Source organism: Anomaloglossus baeobatrachus, chromosome 11 (assembly GCF_048569485.1).
Source record: "Anomaloglossus baeobatrachus isolate aAnoBae1 chromosome 11, aAnoBae1.hap1, whole genome shotgun sequence".
Classification (NCBI taxonomy): Eukaryota; Metazoa; Chordata; class Amphibia; order Anura; family Aromobatidae; genus Anomaloglossus; species Anomaloglossus baeobatrachus.
In genome coordinates this window covers 59,153,975-59,175,637 of record NC_134363.1, presented here as the reverse complement: position 1 = coordinate 59,175,637, position 21,663 = coordinate 59,153,975, and the positions used below count along the sequence as shown (strand labels likewise).

The following is a 21,663-nucleotide window of genomic DNA, read 5'->3' as shown; positions in this document are numbered from 1 at the left end:
TAAGTAATGGCTGATACTTGGGATTATGAGTCCTATCCTTGATATTCCACCATTAAGAACGTTCCTTTGAATTTAATATTGTGAGATAGGATTTTTACTACATATGTGGGTGAATATTATGAAGATTTCTGAGCCTTCATGTTCTCCGGCGCTCAAGGGCATTGATCCATTAGTTGCTCTATTTCAATGCTCACTTTCTTACTTTGAATTATAATGAGCTTATACACCCATGCACAGAACATGCTATCATTTATCAAATCTTCTACTCGTCAGCCAATTTAAGATTTGCTCATTTATTTTGCAGCCATTGACATAAGCAAGAATTTAGCAACCAATGCCAAATACATGCTCAGCACTTGTGTTATCACTAGACACAGACGGCATCAACAGAGCCAATGCCTACCCAGAAAATCGGTTAAGTGAACGTACTAGTAACCTGTTTACAGTGGGATCTTGTAAAGAGGATTTGCAACGGGAGAAATATCTGTCCTTATATAGAAGTCTATTCTGCAGGAATATAAGAGCAGCACTTTGTACCATTAGTGCAGGCACTGAAGAGTCAGTAAAGGGATAGCTTGGCTTTCCATCACTCGGGGTAGAGATTTTGTTTTTTGCTATAGCCCAGGTACTGCAAGGTTATTTGTGCACTATACGGTTGCCTTATTTTGGCAATAGATAGGGCATGTTCCTGCATACTTGGGTTTGTTTTTCTAAGTATACATCAATAATAGTGATGAGCGAGCACTACCATGCTCGGGTGCTCAGTACTCGTAACTAGTGATGAGCAGGCACTACCATGCCCAGGTGCTTGGTGCTCGTAACTAATGATGAGTGAGCACTACCATGCTCGGGTGCTCGGTACTCAGAACTAGTGATGAATGGGCACTACCATGCTCGGGTGCTCGGTACTGGTAACTAGTGATGAGCGGGCACTACCATGCTCGGGTTCTCAGTACTCGTAACTAGTGATGAGCGACCACTACCATGCTCGGGTGCTCGATACTCATAACAAGTAGTGATGGGCAAGCACTACCATGCTCGAGTGCTTGGTACTCGTAACTAGTGATGAGCGAGCACTACCATGCTTGGGTGCATTGTAATGGGCAGCACTACCATGCCTGGGTGCTCAGTGTTCATGACGAATAGTGATGGGCGAGCACTACCATACTTAGGTGCTCGGTACTCATAACAAGTAATGATGCGCGAGCAATATCATGCTCGGGTGCTCGGTAATTGTAACGAATAGTCATGGGCGAGCGCCACCATGCTCGGGTGCTTAGTACTAAAATGAGTAGTGATGGGCGAGCACTACCATGCCCGGGTGCATGGTAATGGGAGAGCACTACCATGCTCAGGTGCTTGATATTCATAATGAAGGGCAAGAACTACCATTCTCGGGTGCTTCGTACTCATAACTATTGATCAGTGGGCACTACCATGCTCGGGTGCTCGGTACTCGCAACGAGTAGTGATGCGTGAGCATTATCATGCTCGGGTGCTCTGTACTCGTAATGAGTAATGATGGGCACGCACTTCTATGACCGGGTACTCTAACAAGTAGTGATGGGTGAGCACTACCATGCTCAAGTGCTGAGTAATCGAACAAGTAGTGATGGGCGAGCACTACCATGCTCAAGCGCTGGGTATTCGTATCGAGTAGTGATGAGTGAGCACTACCATGCTCGGGTGCCCGGTACTCGTAACTAGTGATGAGTGAGTACTACCATGCTCGGGTGCCCAGTACTCGTAACTAGTGATGAGCAGGCACTACCATACAGGTGCTTGGTACTCGTAACGAGTATTCATGGGCGAGCGCCACCATGCTCGGGTGCTTAGTACTCAAATGAGTAGTGATGAGCGAGCACTACCATGCTCGGGTGCTTGGTATTCGTAATGAGTAGTGATGCGTGAGCATTATCGTGCTTGGGTGCTCTGTACTCGTAATGAGTAATGATGGGCAAGCACTACTATGCCCGGGTGCTTAGTACTCGAACAAGTAGTGATGGGCGAGCACTATCATGCTTGGTACTCGTAACAAGTAGTGATGGCCGAACACTACTATGCTCAAGCGCTGGGTATTCGTATCGAGTAGTGATGGGTGAGTACTATCATGCTCGGGTGCTCGGTACTCATAACGAGCAGTTGGATGCTCAGATGGGCGCAACGCGAGCACCCGAGTATAAATGGAAGACAATGGATAACTCAAGCATTTTTTCGTTAAGATTTCCTGGAAAAATGCCCCAGTCTCCCATTAACTTCCATTATATTCGGTACACGAGTCATCCCAATTTGAGCATTAACTGCTCGTTACGAGTACCAAGGACTCGAGCATGATAGTGCTTGCTCATCAATAGTTATGAGTACTGAGTAGAAAGTATGCCCTCTGTATCACTCTGTCTACTGTACCTTATACTCGTATTTTGTATGTAACCCTTTGTCATGTACCATGGAATCATTGGTGCTCTATACATAAATATTAATACTAATTTAATCTGTCCAAAATAATATAAGAGTTTCGGGTACTCTCCCTGTATCCGTAGAGGTTTCTCATCTCTTCCCCCATTTAACCCCTTCGTGATAAGGCCAAATATTTAAAATCTGACGTGTCAATTTACGCGGCAATCAACCTATAATGTTTCATTTTTAATGCTTTTATCTGTAATCCAGACAATCATAGCACACCAAATAATTACTAACATTTATCTCATGTCTACTTTACATCAGTACCATTTGTACTAATTAACTCAGATGTTGCCAATAAACCTATCAGCTTCCAAAGACATGACATCATATGGGCTCTCCCATATTGTTTAAAGACATAGTACTCTTAGGGGTACTTTGCACACTACAAAATCGCAGGTGCAATGTCGGTGGGGTCAAATTGAAAGTGACGCACATCCGGCATCGCAGGCGACATCGTAGTGTGTAAAGCCTAGATGATACGATTAACGAGCGCAAAAGCGTCATAATCGTATCATCGGTGTAGCGTCGGCGTAATCCATAATTACGCTGACGCGATAGTCCGATGTTGTTCCTCGCTCCAGCAGCAGCACACATCGCTGTGTGTGAAGCCGCAGGAGCGAGGAACATCTCCTACCGGCATCACCGCGGCTCCCGTAGGATATGCGGAAGGGAGAAGGTGGGCGGGATGTTTACATCCCGCTCATCTCTGCCCCTCCGCTCCTATTGGCCGCCTGCCGTGTGACGTCGCAGTGACGCCGTACGACCCGCCCCCTTAATAAGGAGGCGGGTCGCCAGCCAGAGCGACGTCCCAGGACAGGTGAGTCCATGTGAAGCTGCCGTAGCGATAATGTTCGCTACGGAGGCTATCACAAGGATATCGTTGCTGCGACGGGGGCGGGGACTATCACGCTCGGCATCGCAGCATCGGCTTGCGATGTCGCAGCGTGCAAAGTACCCCTTAGTGTATGTAAACTTTTGACTTTGCAGAAAGTAAAAAAAAATGCCCTAAATATTCTCGCTCTCATTCTGGCATTTGACAAATATAAATAACTAGCCGTAGTAATTGTCTCGCTGTCTCTCTCCCAGTCCCTGTCTCTTTGTCTCTCTCTCAGTTTCTGTCTGTCTGTCTCTGTCTCTGTGTGTCTCCGTCTGTCTCTCTGTCTTCCTGTGTGTCTGTCTATCCTCTCTCTGTCTGTCTCTCTGTCTGTCTCTGTGTGTCTGTCTCTGTGTGTCTGTCTCTGTGTGTCTCTGTCTCTTTCCCTGTCTGTCTCTTTCCCTGTCTGTCTCTGTCTGCCTATGTATCTGTCTCTATCCATGTGTGTCTGTCTCTATCCATTTCTCTCTGTCTGTCTGTGTATCAGTCTGTTTGTCTCTATCTCTGTTTGTCTGTCTCTCTCTATCTCTTTGTCTGTCTGTCTCGCTATCTCTGTGTCTGCCTGTCTCTATCTCTGTGTCTGCCTGTCTCTATCTCTGTCTCTGTCTCTCTCTATCTGTGTCTGTCTCTCTCTATCTGTGTCTGTCTCTCTCTATCTGTGTCTGTCTCTCTATCTGTGTCTGTCTCTCTATCTGTGTCTGTCTCTCTCTATCTGTGTCTGTCTCTCTCTATCTGTGTCTGTCTCTCTCTATCTGTGTCTGTCTCTCTCTATCTGTGTCTGTCTCTCTCTATCTGTGTCTGTCTCTCTCTATCTGTGTCTGTCTGACTCTGTATCTCTGTGTGTGTGTGTCTGTCTGTCTATTAGTCAATCTCTTTCCCTGCCTGTCTCGTTCCAGGTCTGTCTCATTCCCCCGTCTGTCTCATTCCCCCGTCTGTCTCATTCCCCCGTCTGTCTCTTTCCCCCGTCTGTCTCTTTCCCCCGTCTGTCTCTTTCCCCCGTCTGTCTCTTTCCCCCGTCTTTGTCTCTTTCCCCCGTCTTTGTCTCTTTCCCCCGTCTTTGTCTCTTTCCCCCGTCTTTGTCTCTTTCCCCCGTCTTTGTCTCTTTCCCCCGTCTTTGTCTCTTTCCCTGTCTTTGTCTCTTTCCCTGTCTTTGTCTCTTTCCCTGTCTTTGTCTCTTTCCCTGTCTTTGTCTCTTTCCCTGTCTGTCTGTGCCTGTCTCTTTCCCTGTCTGCCTCTTACTCTATCTGTGTCTGTCTGTCTCTCTCTATCCGTCTCCCCACCGACATCTTGTTACCTCACACATAAGCTTCTTATACTAACAATTTTTTTCGTTCCTATAGCAGCCAATCACAGCTGCTATTAATAACCTATAGCTCGCAGCTCCATTGACTTTAATGGAGGCAGGTTTTCTGGAGAGTAACTAAGGCGCAGGGTTAAATTTTCCCCTCAAAACATAGTCTATGACGTTCCCTTTGTAACATGGGGTGTTTGTGCAACATTTCGTGATTGTAAATGCGACGGTGCGGATTCCTTTAGCGGACACACACACATACACTCAACTTTATATATATTAGCTTTTGCTTCTTAATTGATGTAAAACAGCAAAAACATGCAGATGTGTCTTTTTAGATAGTGTATGTAAACTTCTGGTTTCAACTGTATATTTATATATAGCAACTCCCTTATCTGTATTAATGTACATGGAATTCCCTCACTGTTCAAAATTTACTTCATTTATACGGTTCAAACTTGATTTAAGGTTACAAATCAAATCCCAAGACACCGGGAATCTTAGTCACAACTCTTAATGACTTCCAGATGAGAGAGCACAAGTTTTCTGGCTCTAGTACTTTTTTCCTAAAGCAACTGCATGGAAATTAGGTTTACATACAGGCTGATTTAGAAATTGACCTAAACAGATGGCCTCCATATTTTTCTGCTACAGTCACATCTACGACATACATGAGACTGTATTGACAGCAGATGTTGGAAGTCTTTGCTGTTTGCCAAGTGTCCATGATTTTATTACCGTTCTGTCTGTCGATGGCATACGTGCTTCCGGAAATATTTTTTTTTTTATTCCCTTCTATGCGACATTACTAGTTAATTCCATACCTCCAGAGAAAGTAGATTTTAGGCTCTGAATTTGATGTAATGCTATACAATCCTTAGAGCAAAAAACTGTGTGTCGGCAACTTTCATGAATTGAAAGTGTACATATATTTTTGATAGAATAAGTGCACACTACATTTTTGTCATACAGTAGTTGGAAAACATATTGGTTTACAAACTAATTTTTTTGCAAATTTTTAAAATTGGCTTTCTTGTCACCATGACCCTTACCCACCACCTGAGTGATCCTTTACACACAGGGGCTCAGTGTTCTAGCAATAAAAAAAATTGGGGATTACTGCTTTCCACAATGTTTTTGGAGGCACCTGTGGTATACTTAAAGAAGACCAACCACCAGGATTTTCCTGTATAAAGTAAAGCCAGTGCTATACCGGCGCTATCATGCTGATTCTAAACATACCTTTAGTTTTGAGATCTGATGTACAGTTTTTGAAATTTAGGCAAGTAAAGTTTGTGAAATGCACTGTTATTTGATTGACAGCAGCTACAGAATATCTAATAGGTGGGTCGTGTTTTGCTAGTTATTCCCGCCCTTGTCTGCTGCCTGTCCTTCTTCCCCCTGTCTCTGTTCCTACAGGAGGAGGATGGAGGAAGGAAGAACATACAGACAGGGGTGTGAATACCTAGCAAAACCCGACCCACCTATTAGATATTCTGTAGCTGCTATCAATCAAATAACAGTGCATTTCACAAACTTTACTTGTCTATATCTGAGACAGTATACATCCAATCTCACAACTAAAGGTATGTATAGAATCAGCATGATAGTGCCAGTATAGCACTGGCTTTATTTTATATGGCAAAATCCAGGTGGTTGGTGCACTTTAAGACTTGTGAACTCCTCCAAAAGTCTGGAAGGTCTCCACTTTAAATTGTAATATAGGCATGTTTTTTTATCCATTTACCATTGCTGTGAAATTATAGATGCTTTACATGTAGCTAGAAGAATATGCAATAATGTGTTAAGTACAATTCACATGTCTGTACGTCACTTACTTATTCTAACCATGTTTTTTACTGGGTGGAAGAAAGTTAGAATTTCTTTCTTACATACGAGAAAAGCAATTGGCACACAGATACTACACATGGGGGCCAAAAATAGAAAAAATTGGATCTGGCAAACTACTGAAAAATTGTGTTTCTGCTTGTGCAGAAAAAAAAAAATAACACAGACACAGAATGAGGCCATATTTTGGGATCTGGAAGTTGTGTCCCCAATGCTGCCGTAATTAGATGCTCCAAATATGGTGCTGAACCCATGACTCTGAATTGCCCCTGTCCTATATAACAGTATAACCAAGCATGGAGATCTTGATTTAAAGGAAGATACTGTAAGTGTCTTTGATTGTCAATGTTCTTATACATAAAAGACATGTACAATGACAAAGGGTCTTTTAAAATAAATTAATTAACAAAACTTTCTAAAAGTATATCGGTCTCTGTTGCCCCAAGTGACCAACCACCGTACAGCTTTCCAATTTACCAGAATTAAAGCTGAGCTCTGAGACAGTTTTTCTTTACTGACTTTTGGTAAATGAGCGCCAGTGAGTCTAGGGGTGTACTTTTTCTTCCAGTGGAGATGACCAACTGACTTAGGGAGTCTTATGCGCCAGGCAATTATCACGGTACGGTGATGGAGGGGAGAGAGGGATCTATACCAACTGTTCCCAGAAACAGGCTTGCCCTGAGAGGGGCATGACTAAGTGCCTGTCCAGTCTTCACCAAACCTTTGATGGTGAGGATGGACTTGTCTAACGATAGACACCAGGTACATCGCCAGGATGTCGCGCTCCACCAAGGTTGGCACAAGCTGAGACATGGGAAGGGATACACTGCCACTAGGGAAGGATAGGGAGGGGCAACCCTTGACACCTACCCTCATTAACCTTGACATAGTTACATAGTTACTTAGGTTGAAAAAAGATCTAGGTCCATCTATTTCAACCTTCCTCCACCAGTTCTACATTTAGTCACTAAGTCATTTATTACCAACAATGTTGTGTGTACTGAGGAAATCATCCAGCCCTTTTTTTAAAAGCTGTTATAGTATCTGCCATTACTACCTCTTGTGGTAGGGCATGCCGCAGTCTGACTGCCCTAACTGTAAAGAACCCTTTCCTATTTAGCTGTCGGAATCGCTTTTCTTCCACCCGCAGTGAGTGCCCCCTGGTCCTTAGTATTGTCTTTGGAAGAAATAAGTGGAAGAATGTGCCAGTCCTTTATATTGACCACACATGTATTTATGCAAATAAATGAGATCTCCTCTGAGAAGTCTTTTTTATAAGCTAAACATATCTAACTTTTTCAACCTGTCATCATTTGGGAGGCCTCCATTCCTTGTAGTAGTCTCGTTAACCACCTTTGAACTGACTCTAACTTCTGAATTTCCTTTTTAAAATGTGGAGCCCAAAACTGGATCCCATATTTCAAATGTGGCCTTACAAGTGATTTATAGAGGGGTAACAATACGTTGGGATCACGGGATCTAATCTCTCTTTTTATACACCCTAAAATCTTGTTTGCTTTTGCAGCTGCTGCTTGACATTGAGTACTGTTGCTCAGTCCTAGATGGGTTCTATCACCCCGTACGGCGATCATGATACTATCCCTGTCTTTCCTTGGACATAGCCCTGTCTAGTGCACAGAACAATGGGAACACTAGTTTCGCTCTAAGGCCAGATTCACACTTGCGAGTGCCTCGCGTGTAACTCTCATTGAATCACCTGGCATGGACGCACACTCTCTGGACAGGAGTGTCTCAGCTGCATAGACATACATGCAACCGACCTGCTCCTGTCAGGAGAGTGCGAGTTCGTGCCGGGTGATTCAATGAGAGACTCGCGCAAGTAACACGCGAGGCACTCGCAAGTGTGACTCTAGCCTAAGTTAAAGACACAGAGAGGATGAGACAGACAGAGGTAAAAGAAACAGGAATCAAACAAGGCACTCCAAACTACAGGGAGGAGTACATGGTAATGGACCAGTGAGACATACTCAAAAGGGATTTAAGAGGGTAAATACAACAAAGCTTCCACATAGAAAACTCCAGCTACAACACCCAAAATTACTTCCTAGTCTAATGCACACAGGTTCACTCTACAGGCTAGTTAAGCAGAACGCTCACTGGCAACTCCCTGGGCTGAAAGAGGAGTCTGTATAACCGAGGTAAATTATCAACTCAGAACAGCTGATTCCCAACTTTCCATCCAGGGTTTAGGAGACCAGACAAACTACTTATCCCTTGCAGCATTGGATCAAGTAGAATCTGCACAGTCAGCAGTATTAACCTGTGCAATTATGCATGCAGCCCTGTGCTGCATCCTCCTGACACCAGAAATAGGGTGAAGCAATGATCCCTAGTAAAATGTATGAAAATTAGCTCTGTTTCTTTATTGCTATCAATAGGAAGTAGCCTATAAGCTATTGTAAGACCCTTTAAGAGGGTTTGCAACAAAGATAAGAATATAAGCCAAACCAAAGTCAAAGTCCTCTCATCCAGCTAGCCAGTATCCGGAATTTACCTAATGAAGGGAAATAACCCCACACAGCAGTCTGCAGATGGGTATTTCTATTTGTGTCTCTTTCTAGTTTGGCTTATAGTTTAGTATTCCTAAGCTTGTTACTGGGCCAGTCATTAACTTATAGGGTATCTACTTCGTGTAAGTGGGTGAGAGCTAATTTTATACATAGAAACCACGCTGTTAGTAAGAAAAGGAAATTAAAGCCCCTGTCAAAACACTGTAGAGGGGCTGTCAATGTATGTCAATTTTGGCCAAGGTTAGTGTAAATCCTGCCTATTCCTGGCAGGGGTCGTCCCTAAATTTACTTTTTTTTTTTTAATAAAAATTGGAACGGGTCATAAATGTTAGTAAAAGTGTCGTGCGGTGTTCGGCGTTGCACTCACTGGATGTCATGGCGGCGTTGGACTCTGTTCACACTGCAGAGTATGACAATCAGCCTGGGATTCCATAATTGCAGAGCCTGTCATGGGCATCAGCTGCTTCTGGTTCCACTGCTCTACAGTACAGCAGGAGTTCATTTTTTCTGACTTGCGATCATCTGCTGGGAGCTCAGGCTGCTGATTACCATCCTCAGCCGCCTTCACCCTTTATAAGGTTCTGGGGCTGAGTGCTGCATATAGCTTCTGCTTCCTCGGTTTCTGTGGTCATCTAGTTCTATGGTGATCTTCAAGTTGCAGTTCTGCGTGGTGTGCAAGTGCTCTAGTTGTGCATTTATTTCCTACCCCTTTTGCATTGTTCCCCAGTTCATATACTGTCCCTCCTTTGTATTTGAGTTCAGTGTGCACAATTTTTCGTTTACCCCTGTCTGTGCCTATTTGTGGGATTTTGGTTACTGGGTGTCCGGTTCACTCCCTGGATGGGGGAGAGGAGTAGTATCAGGGCTCAGACAGGAGACAGGGTGCACTGGAGGCTTGAACCTGACTACCATAGAGCCAACCTTCGAGATAAGGAACAGCATATGGACCCCAGTCTTAGGGTCAGCCTAGCGGCCCCTGTTCCATCGGTACCTACCCCATGACAAAAAGTGTTTATGTAATACATTTTCCCTTCGACGGTAAAATGTATCCCTCACAGGGGTTTTTGGTTTTAGATAAAAGGTTTCAGTAGACGAATCCCCCTTAAAGGTAACCTGTCAGGTTGTTCATGTAGTCTGATCTGTGTGCTGCATGGTATAGAGAAGGTGAAGATAAAGAGAAAGATATAAAGGTTTGTGGGAAAAGATTCAGTGTTACTTCTATTTTATTCATTAAAATCCCTGGTGGTTTGTATATATGAGTCCAGTGGGCGGTCCTACTAGTGATTGACAGTTATCTCTGTATGCACAGTACTGGAAAGACTGTCAATCACTGAGTAGAACCGCCCACTGGACAAGTTTTACAGATACTTTTCTTGCTCTGTAACATCCTACCTACAGACCAGATACGATTTCCAACATGACAGGTTCCCTTTAATGATGTCTTCATGTCCTACGTATGCGGCAAGGTGTTGTGTTGCTGGAATAAGCAATTTTAAGATTTGTACAGGAGAAAAACATGACTGCCATTTTCCAGAAATGCCTCTTTTATCTCATTTTACAACTCAGTGCTAATTTCTTAATAAAAAAAATAATTGCTGCAATACCAGACAAAGCTTATGGATAATGGTGGCGCTGTTTTGCTGTCATGTCAAGTTCTTTGTGACCCTGTTCTTTCACACTAATTTTTTAGTTTCTCTATTGATTCATCAATGATGTAAATTAATTATGGCAAACAACTCAGATATTATGTACACTGAACAAACATAAGATGCTTGCTTACAAATCCAAGGAGACACTTGATTTCTTTTAATGAACCGAGGCATCCCAGAAACCCCAGCAGCATGGTAAGGATCCCAACTCCTGAGAAGACATAGGACCAAATCTTCAAGGTTGGTGTAGAAGACCCTGCGGGGAGGAAAGACGGGGAGTGAGAGGCGAGAAACAGGTTATATAAATATGAAGAGCTGAATCATTCCACTTTATTTCTGAAGATTTCAGCCCTAGCCTGGGGGATCAAACTACAAAGATCCCTGCAAGTTGGAGCAGGGCCTTAATTCCCTTTATTCATCCTTTTGTCTCTATTTTCTCATGTCTGAACTTTATAATTGAGCAGTTTTATCCCTGCCTGGGTCACTTACTCTATGGGATCTCTTGGCTGAATAGCGTGTTAAAAGCTTGTTATTTTATGCAGCAAATATAATTATAGTGTCACCTTTAATGAACCACCCGGAATATCTAGAGATTGCAAAAACATATACAATACAACACAACCTCCTATCAAGAGGACGAATTCTGATTTAATTGGGGGCTTAATTCATTTATAATTCTCATATATTAACCTGGACACAGCAGCTAAAGCTGACTCCCTGACTCTAAAGTGGCCGTCATAACCATACATGACCAGGGGCGGAACGATCGCGGTCACATGGATCGCAGCTACGACCGGGCCCGGCGGTCAGGGGGCCCGCCATCCCCAGCTGCTGCTTTAGCTAGATGTGCGTCCGCTGCTGCACATCTTGCTGAAATACATTGCGGTGCGGAGACCCGTTTGGTCTTTGTACTGCAATACATGCTGCCGGTCAAACAGAAGCCGGCAAATTTTATCTGTGTCCCAGTGACTGAGGGCGATGCATGGTAATGTAGTCATGCGTTGCAATAGCACTGATACCGATGAAAGCTGCCGGCCACTGTGCACTGACTACACAGGACGACGCTGCGCAACGTGGGAGTTAAGGATAGTGAGAACAATGTTGTTGTTTTTTCCCATCCCATGCTTGGATCTTTTTCCCCCATCCTGGTAAATAGCCTCATCCTTTTTTTTAGCTGTACATTATATTTGTGCTATAAATATAATAATAATAATAATATTTATTCATTTATATAGCGCTATTAATTCCATAGCACTTTACATACATTGGCAACACTGTCCCCATTGCGGCTCACAATCTAGAGTCCCTATCTGTATGTTTTTGGAGTGTGGGAGGAAAGCGGAGTACCCGGAGGAAACCCACGCAAACACGGGGAGAACATACAATCTCCTTGAAGATGGTGTCCTTGGTTGGAATTGAACCTAGGACCCCAGCGCTGCAAGGCTGCAGTGCTAACCACTGAGCCAAAATAACATTATTCGTCCCCTGGTTATGGCATATCTTGAAGATGGAAATTCATATGTGATGTAATTTATGTCTTTTGACCACTATAAAAGACGTACAACGTCTTTTCTGTAAATATCTGGTTTGTAACAGGCATAATGTGTGCAATATGCTAGTCAAGCGCAAAGTAAAAGCATAACCTCCTAAAGCTCTCTGGGAAAGAATTGGTTAATCCTGATAGAAAGAAGACAATTTTAATGACAGTTCAGTGCAGCCAAAAAGCTCTCTTACTCTTTGTGGATGTAAATAAAAAGACATGGCATGTAAGCAACAGGGCCTCTCCAAAAATGATCTCACTCACCTATCATGGAGGCAAAACTGCTCCTGTCAAACAGGATCCAGAGTCCAAAACATAACAGCACGCCTCCCAGGATCTGTCAGGAACAGAACATGCAGAGTCACTTGATAAATCAATAAAAAGTCCAGCAATGTCAACCAACATAGATTACTCTGCAAAAATAATTTGCTTCATATGTTACTCACATGTATTGCAAAATTACATAAATGGTTGCTACCTTAAGGGGTCATAAACTTAAGAAAACCCTTTTTTTTTAGGGAATTCTGACTTTATAATGGAGGATTCCTTATCTCCTAAGCCAAAGTGCAGAATTTCAGGGCATCTGTTTTTCTGGAGGACCATTCCTGTTTGACTGTAAAGTTGGAAAAGTGTGCAATACTCTTTTTCCCCTTTGGGGGAGTTGCAGGGAAATTGCACACTTGCTGCCATGAAATTTCCTTATATGGAAAAGATAATCGCGGGGGTCTAAACAGGGAGATTCTTTGTAATCTTATTATTCATATATCAAGAACCCATTGAACAATGAGGGTGTGATGCTGGACACTACGAGAAGTATGAATAGAAGGGTAGTCACACAAGCCAGGATCATAAGCCAGGAGGTAACGTATAAGATTCAGGGAGCAGACAGAGACGTGGTCAGGCAGAGGTCCGAGGTCAGAAGCCGGGAGGTAATGTTTAAGGTTCAGGGAGCAGACAGAGACGTGGTCAGGCAGAGGTCCGAGGTCAAAAGCCGGGAGGTAATGTTTAAGGTTCAGGGAGCAGAAAGAGACATGGTCAGGAAGAGGTCCAAGGTCAGAAGCTGGGAGGTAACGTATAAGGTTCAGGGAGCAGACAGAGACATGATCAGGAAGAGGTCTGAGGTCAGAAGCCAGTAGGTAACATATAAGGTTCAGGGAGCAGACAGAGACATGGTCAGGAAGAGGTTCGAGATCAGAAGCCAAGATCAGAACAGTTACACCAGACAGGAGTCAAGAGCACACTGAGCAAACAGGAAGTACGACTGGCGAAGTTAAGACAGAGCAAGCCTAGTAAAGAAAATGAGCAATGACCAAGAACGAGGTGCATTTGTGAAGGCACCTCCCAAAACCAACGTGGACCCTAGTGCTGAGAGACAACCTGTCAGCAAGTGCACAAGACACATAGCGCAAAATTTTCAAATGCAAAATGCTCCGCACAGCGGAGCCGTGACAAAAGCATTCCAAATGCAAAAAAGGTCCACACAGCGCAACTGTGACAAAGGGGTTGGCAAAAAAAGGAGAATCAATTTAATTTTTTATAATTGCTTCTGTTTGGAACAATTGTACCTAAGTCTAGATATAGAGCAGTAAAGGAAAGAGGAAGAGAATCTCCTCACACCCTGAGAACCCGCAAGCAAGTTACAGACTGTTTTACTGACTATATACAATAATAATAGCTCTGATGAGAATAGGAAATGGAACATTTAGAATCATGTTTCAGAAACAAAACTTGGAGGTTCCTGGACCCCAATGCAAAACCTGTAATGGAGCCTCTACTTACTACGTGTACGGGTGTCTTTTTATGTGGCAGAAACACCTTTCAAGCTTGGATTGAAATTTATACAGTTAGGTCCAGAAATATTTGGACAGTGACACAATTTTCGCGAGTTGGGCTCTGCATGCCACCACATTGGATTTGAAATGAAACCTCTACAACAGAATTCAAGTGCAGATTGTAACATTTAAGTTGAAGGTTTGAACAAAAATATCTGATAGAAATTGTAGGAATTGTACACATTTCTTTACAAACACTCCACATTTTAGGAGGTCAAAAGTAATTGGACAAATAAACCAAACCCAAACAAAATATTTTTATTTTCAATATTTTGTTGCGAATCCTTTGGAGGCAATCACTGCCTTAAGTCTGGAACCCATGGACATCACCAAACGCTGGGTTTCCTCCTTCTTAATGCTTTGCCAGACCTTTACAGCCGCAGCCTTCAGGTCTTGCTTCTTTGTGGGCCTTTCCGTCTTAAGTCTGGATTTGAGCAAGTGAAATGCATGCTCAATTGGGTTAAGATCTGGTGATTGACTTGGCCATTGCAGAATGTTCCACTTTTTTGCACTCATGAACTCCTGGGTAGCTTTGGCTGTATGCTTGGGGTCATTGTCCATCTGTACTATGAAGCGCCGTCCGATCAACTTTGTGGCATTTGGCTGAATCTGGACTGAAAGTATATCCCGGTACACTTCAGAATTCATCCGGCTACTCTTGTCTGCTGTTATGTCATCAATAAACACAAGTAACCCAGTGCCATTGAAAGCCATGCATACCCATGCCATCACGTTGCCTCCACCATGTTTTACAGAGGATGTGGTGTGCCTTGGATCATGTGCTGTTCCCTTTCTTCTCCAAACTTTTTTCTTCCCATCATTCTGGTACAGGTTGATCTTTGTCTCATCTGTCCATAGAATACTTTTCCAGAACTGAGCTTGCTTCATGAGGTGTTTTTCAGCAAATTTAACTCTGGCCTGTCTATTTTTGGAATTGATGAATGGTTTGCATCTAGATGTGAACCCTTTGTATTTACTTTCATGGAGTCTTCGCTTTACTGTTGACTTAGAGACAGATACACCTACTTCACTGAGAGTGTTCTGGACTTCAGTTGATGTTGTGAACGGGTTCTTCTTCACCAAAGAAAGTATGCGGCGATCATCCACCACTGTTGTCATCCGTGGACGCCCAGGCCTTTTTGAGTTCCCAAGCTCACCAGTCAATTCCTTTTTTCTCAGAATGTACCCGACTGTTGATTTTGCTACTCCAAGCATGTCTGCTATCTCTCTGATGGATTTTTTCTTTTTTTTCAGCCTCAGGATGTTCTGCTTCACCTCAATTGAGAGTTCCTTAGACCGCATGTTGTCTGGTCACAGCAACAGCTTCCAAATGCAAAACCACACACCTGTAATCAACCCCAGACTTTTTAACTACTTCATTGATTACAAGTTAACGAGGGAGACGCCTTCAGAGTTAATTGCAGCCCTTAGAGTCCCTTGTCCAATTACTTTTGGTCCCTTGAAAAAGAGGAGGCTATGCATTACAGAGCTATGATTCCTAAACCCTTTCTCCGATTTAGATGTGAAAACTCTCATATTGCAGCTGGGAGTGTGCACTTTCAGCCCATATTATATATATAATTGTATTTCTGAACATGTTTTTGTAAACAGCTAAAATAACAAAACTTGTGTCACTGTCCAAATATTTCTGGCCCTGACTGTATACTAGTCTGACCAGCCAGTAAGTGCACTATGCCTGTAATTTAGAGATGATCAGAAATAGTATACTTGTGGCCAAAAATTGTGAGATTGACACAGATTTGGCTAGGTTAAGCTGATCAGTCAGTATTGTGATGCGGGCTTCACACGAGACGATCTATTGTGCGATCGCACGAGCAATCGTACCCGCCCCCGTCGTTTGTGGGTCACGGGCAATTAGTTGCCCGTGGCGCACAAAGTCGTTAAACCCCCGTAACACGTACTTACCTCCCGGACGACATCGCTGTGGGCGGCGAACATCCTCTTCCTGAAGGGGGAGGGACGTTCGGCGTCACAGCGACATCACCCAGCAGCTAGCCAATAGAAGCAGAGGGGCGGAGATGAGCGGGACGTAAAATCCCGCCCACCTCCTTCCTTCCGCATTGCAGGTGGGACGCAGGTAAGCAGCAGTTCATCGTTTCCGAGGTGTCACACGGAGCGACGTGTGCTGCCTCAAAAACGATGAACAACCTGCGCGCAGAAGGAGGAACGAGTTTTTGAAAATGAGCGACGTGTCAACGAGTAACGATAAGGTGAGTATTTTTGCTCGTTAACAGTTGCTCGTAGCTGTCACACGCTACGATATATCAGACAATGCTGGATGTGTGTCACTACCAATGTGACCCCGACGACATATCACCCAATATATCGTACAGTGTGACGCTAGCATAAGCTACAGTCCAGCCTCCCAATCAGGGCCAGCACGTGCTGGGTTTTCACGAGGTTCCTTCTGTTTTGAGTGATTACCTAGCTATTTAGCTCACTATCAGTCTCTAATTACTGCCAGTAGTAGCCTTAGCTCGGTGGTGTATTTGCGCCTTGTTTTCCAGTGCTGTGTTTCTGATCTTGGACCTTGCCTCTGACCACCTGTTTTGCCTAGCCTTTTTGTCTTGATTCGTTACCTTCCTGGAATTCTGACGTTGGACTGACCTGACTACGCCTTTGTTTTATCATTTTGTTTATGACGAGATCTCTTGGTATCTGACCCTGGACCTTTTGACTACCCTACCTCATGGCTTTACTGTGAATAGTGACTAGCGACACACTATGCTTCCAGATTGAGTGAAACTGCCAAGAGTTTTTCCTTCGTGAGGACTTTTCGTTAGTTGCCTCGTATTGTGTAAAAGGCCGTTGTGTCTATTTGAGTCACTGTGCCGTCTTTGAAGTGTTATACCAAGTTAAGACACACTCAAAATTGACCCTCTTACAAGAATATAGAGAACTAATAGGTGCGTTTTCTCATGTATTAAGTATGTATTAAATGCTGCCACCTCTCCTCTGTCCTTTTCTCAGGGACCGGTGTGGACAACCAACAGGTAGGAAATACCGGCATCAAAAAGTTCAATGAACCATATGGAAAGCAGAAGTCTGGTGCACAGCTGACATATGACAAACATAGGTATCCCTTCCCCATGGTGCAGCCCTAGCACAGCAGAGTATATTATTGGATAATTGTAAGAAAGGGAAATATGCTTCCTCTTTCATAGAGCTGATGGTCTACTGGTGGCCATTATGTCATGCCCTGTTGCTATCTGCTAGTTCCTGCAAATTTTGAGCAGAGATGAAAACCCTGACCAAACACAAGAGTAACCATAAGCTAGAAATGCAGAACTAACATCATGTATCTAATTATATATAGTTTAGCATAAGAAAAGAATTGCTTGTTGGAAATGGTTTTAAAAAAAAGAACTGGAGTATTTAAAAAAATAAATAAATAAAAGTAATAAAAAATAAATAAATATATATATACAGTGCCTACAAGTAGTATTCAACCCCCTGCAGATTTAGCAGGTTTGATAAGATGCAAATAAGTTAGAGCCTGCAAACTTCAAACAAGAGCAGGATTTATTAACAGATGCATAAATCTTACAAACCAACAAGTTATGTTGCTCAGTTAAATTTTAATAAATTTTCAACATAAAAGTGTGGGTCAATTATTATTCAACCCCTAGGTTTAATATTTTGTGGAATAACCCTTGTTTGCAATTACAGCTAATAATCGTCTTTTATAAGACCTGATCAGGCTGGCACAGGTCTCTGGAGTTATCTTGGCCCACTCCTCCATGCAGATCTTCTCCAAGTTATCTAGGTTCTTTGGGTGTCTCATGTGGACTTTAATCTTGAGCTCCTTCCACAAGTTTTCAATTGGGTTAAGGTCAGGAGACTGACTAGGCCACTGCAACACCTTGATTTTTTCCCTCTTGAACCAGGCCTTGGTTTTCTTGGCTGTCTGCTTTGGGTCATTGTCTTGTTGGAAGATGAAATGACGACCCATCTTAAGATCCTTGATGGAGGAGCGGAGGTTCTTGGCCAAAATCTCCAGGTAGGCCGTGCTATCCATCTTCCCATGGATGCGGACCAGATGGCCAGGCCCCTTGGCTGAGAAACAGCCCCACAGCATGATGCTGCCACCACCATGCTTGACTGTAGGGATGGTATTCTTGGGGTCATATGCAATGCCATCCAGTCTCCAAACGTCACGTGTGTGGTTGGCACCAAAGATCTCGATCTTACATACTCATCAGACCAGAGAACCTTGAACCAGTCTGTCTCAGAGTCCTCCAAGTGATCATGAGCAAACTGTAGACGAGCCTTGACATGACGCTTTGAAAGTAAAGGTAAATACGGGCTCGTCTGGAACGGAGACCATTGCGGTGGAGTACGTTACTTATGGTATTGACTGAAACCAATGTCCCCACTGCCATGAGATCTTCCCAGAGCTCCTTCCTTGTTGTCCTTGGGTTAGCCTTGACTTTTCGGACAAGCCTGGCCTCGGCACGGGTGGAAACTTTCAAAGGCTGTCCAGGCCGTGGAAGGCTAACAGTAGTTCCATAAGCCTTCCACTTCCGGATGATGCTCCCAACAGTGGAGACAGGTAGGCCCAACTACTTGGAAAGGGTTTTGTACCCCTTGCCAGCCTTGTGACCCTCCACGATCTTGTCTCTGATGGCCTTGGAATGCTCCTTTGTCTTTCCCATGTTGACCAAGTATGAGTGCTGTTCACAAGTTTGGGGAGGGTCTTAATTAGTCAGAAAAGGCTGGAAAAAGAGATAATTAATCCAAACATGTGAAGCTCATTGTTCTTTGTGCCTGAAATACTTCTTAATACTTTAGGGGAACCAAACAGAATTCTTGTGGTTTGAGGGGTTGAATAATAAATGACCCTCTGAATAAACTTTTCACAATTTAAAAAAAAAAAATAAAAAAAGAAATAACATTCTTTTTTGCTGCAGTGCATTTCACACTTCCAGGCTGATCTACAGTCCAAATGTCACAATGCCAAGTTAATTCCGAATGTGTAAACCTGCTAAATCTGCAGGGGGTTGAATACTACTTGTAGGCACTGTATATATATATATGTATATATATATATATATATATATATATATATATATATATGCTATTACTAAAAATCATATGGCGGGATTTCCGGAGCACTATGAGGCTCTTTACTACCGGGTCATGGGAACTTGTAGAAAGAAAATATACAACAAAAAAGGAGTCGGTGAATGGTTAAATAGGTATGGAGAGTGTCAAATGGGTGCAATAGACACCAGGTCGTCTGGTAATAGGTGGTGACCTCTTGCATCCTAGTGAGGGTCCAAATTTGTTTTGTTTTTTTGTCATGATTCCCTATTGTCACAGGTGTGTCATCACAGGTGACAGACAGTCATGTGGTCATGTGGTTTCTGGCAATAGAAGGTTACAACGTTTGCCTGTGCAGAATGCTCCCTGACTTTCCATTGTTCCTGCTGTCAGTAATCATTGGTATAGGTAGCTTTCCTGCTGGATTCATCTCTCCCCCATTTGGACCCAGCAGGAGCTAGCCTTCCACCCAGCTGCTGAACATCAACATTATCTTGGTGCTTAAATAACCCTTCCTTGGACTGGTGCTATTTTCAATTAATTGAAGCCTTAGTTGCAAGCAGGTGGCTTGTACTCCTCTGTTGAAAACTTTGCTGAACTTCTACCTGAGTCATTTGTAGATAAGGAGTTTATGCATTTTCCCCCTGTATGTCCTCCTTGTGTCATCCATAGTGTTTAGGGAGATTGATGAAGAGCTCATGCCATCCATTCCCTATTTAGGGCCCAGCACTAGGGATACCTAGGGTCAGGTATCTGGCTTGGCGCATAGGTGGGATATCTAGGGTCAGGTATCTGGCTCGGCGCATAGGTGGAATACCTGGGGTCAGGTATCCGATTCGGCACATAGGTGGAATACCTAGGGTAAAGTATCCAGCTTGGCACATAGGTGCGGAAGCTATCTAGGGTGGTGAGGGACCCCAGGGACCAGCAGTAGGTTTGGTCAGGGGTCACCATCTTCCCATTCCCTAAACACAGGGTTTCCCTTCCCTGTTGCCGTTTGCTTGGTACTTCCCCATACCTAGCGTGACACCTATGTTATTCTATTTGCCCCTGCCTATCAATGTTGTAAAATAGTCTTGAAAGAATAAAAATATAATATAGTGATAAGTAAAAGATCTATGTTACAGTATAATCTTTATATGGGATATAAAGTCACGGTTAAGAGTTCATATAAAACACATTCCAAAATCATCCAATTAGTTTTCATACTGGTGTACCACGCCCGGAAAATATCTAGGTTTCTTAATATTGTTTCTGAGAAAAAATGTCTAACAGCTTGAACACCATTCAGGGGTAAAGCATGTTACTAAACTGTTGGCAAACTCATCGGAGTGTCCTATAGGAAAAGTTAAAAGGAAATATGCAGCAAGAGTTCAGGCCGTTACGGCGTGTTCTCGATTTATGAAGTTTGAGCAGCGGATCACTGTTAGGAAAATGCGGCAGCTCATATCATTCCCAGGTTATTTCAGGCCCTGTGCCTGGTCAGTTTTGGAGGCCTCTTAGAAAAGCTGTAAAAACGTGTAAGAATTTGATACCAAGTCCAATGCGAAATAAAACTGAGCAATAAAAAGACTGGAAACAAAAAATCATAAAAAGTGAATTGTATTATAAAAGCACCAGGGGTTATAAAAGGTGACCACTCTGGGTGAAAGAAATCAATGTCTAGGAGAATCGGAGTAAAATAAGTGATGCGTCATAACAAACAAAAGGGCTCACACATGACAAGGCTGAAGAATGGCCCTTGTTCTACAAGCCCATATACATATGTGGGACAGACAGTCATGTGGTTTCTGGCCATAGAAAGTCACACCTTCTGACTGAGCAGAATGCTCCCTGACTTTCCATTGTTCCTGCTGTCAGTATTTATTGGTATAGAAAGCTTAGGGTCAGGTATCCGGCTCAGTACATAGATGTGGAACCTATTTAGGGTGGTGAGGGACCTCAGGGACCAGCAGTAGGTTAAGACAGGTGTCACCATCTTCCCTCTCCCTAGACATAGAGTTTCCCTTCCCTTCTCTTTCTCCATGTTCTTGGTACTTCCCCGTACCTAGTGTGACAATACACTTCCATGAGTCATCACATGCTGTGAATGTTGACTGTAGCCATCCCAAGCACGCTTATATGACTGAAAGATGGTGGCTACTGGGAGAAATAAAGTTCATTTTCTCCCAGGTGCTGCAATTCCTGTTTGGCGGCCAAGCACCTTTCTATCACTATTAACTTCCAGATTATTCTGTATCCACCTATCCTACCAGAAGTAACTGTGTGCCTAACATTTTTGTCTAAATTATGCAACATTTTTAGCGTAACATGCAACTTTTACCCTAAACAGGTGCAAAAATAAAAAGCATTTTTAACTTTGAGAAAATTAGTGAACAATTTGGCCTAAAAAAAATTACAAGACAAAAAAAATCAAGTAATTGCATGGCATTAATGCAAGTAAATGAATTACATTAATGCAAGTAAATGAATGATATTAATGCAAGTAAATGAATGGCATTAATGCAAGTAAATGAATGGCATTAATGAAAGTAAATTAATGGTATTAATGCAAGTAAATGAATGGTATTA

At 43.1% G+C, this 21,663-nt stretch overlaps 1 protein-coding gene across 1 annotated transcript in view; it reads right to left on the bottom strand.

The window, feature by feature from the left end:
* LOC142256969 (leukocyte antigen CD37-like) overlaps positions 1 to 21,663 on the bottom strand; it is a 119,786-nt gene that overhangs the window by 33,771 nt on the left and 64,352 nt on the right. The window contains exons 3-4 of the mRNA XM_075328993.1: positions 12,461 to 12,533; positions 10,788 to 10,912 (exon numbers count right to left, since the gene is read on the bottom strand). Of these exons, the coding sequence (XP_075185108.1) occupies positions 10,788 to 10,912; positions 12,461 to 12,533 (198 nt within the window). The remainder of the gene's footprint in view (positions 1 to 10,787; positions 10,913 to 12,460; positions 12,534 to 21,663) is intronic.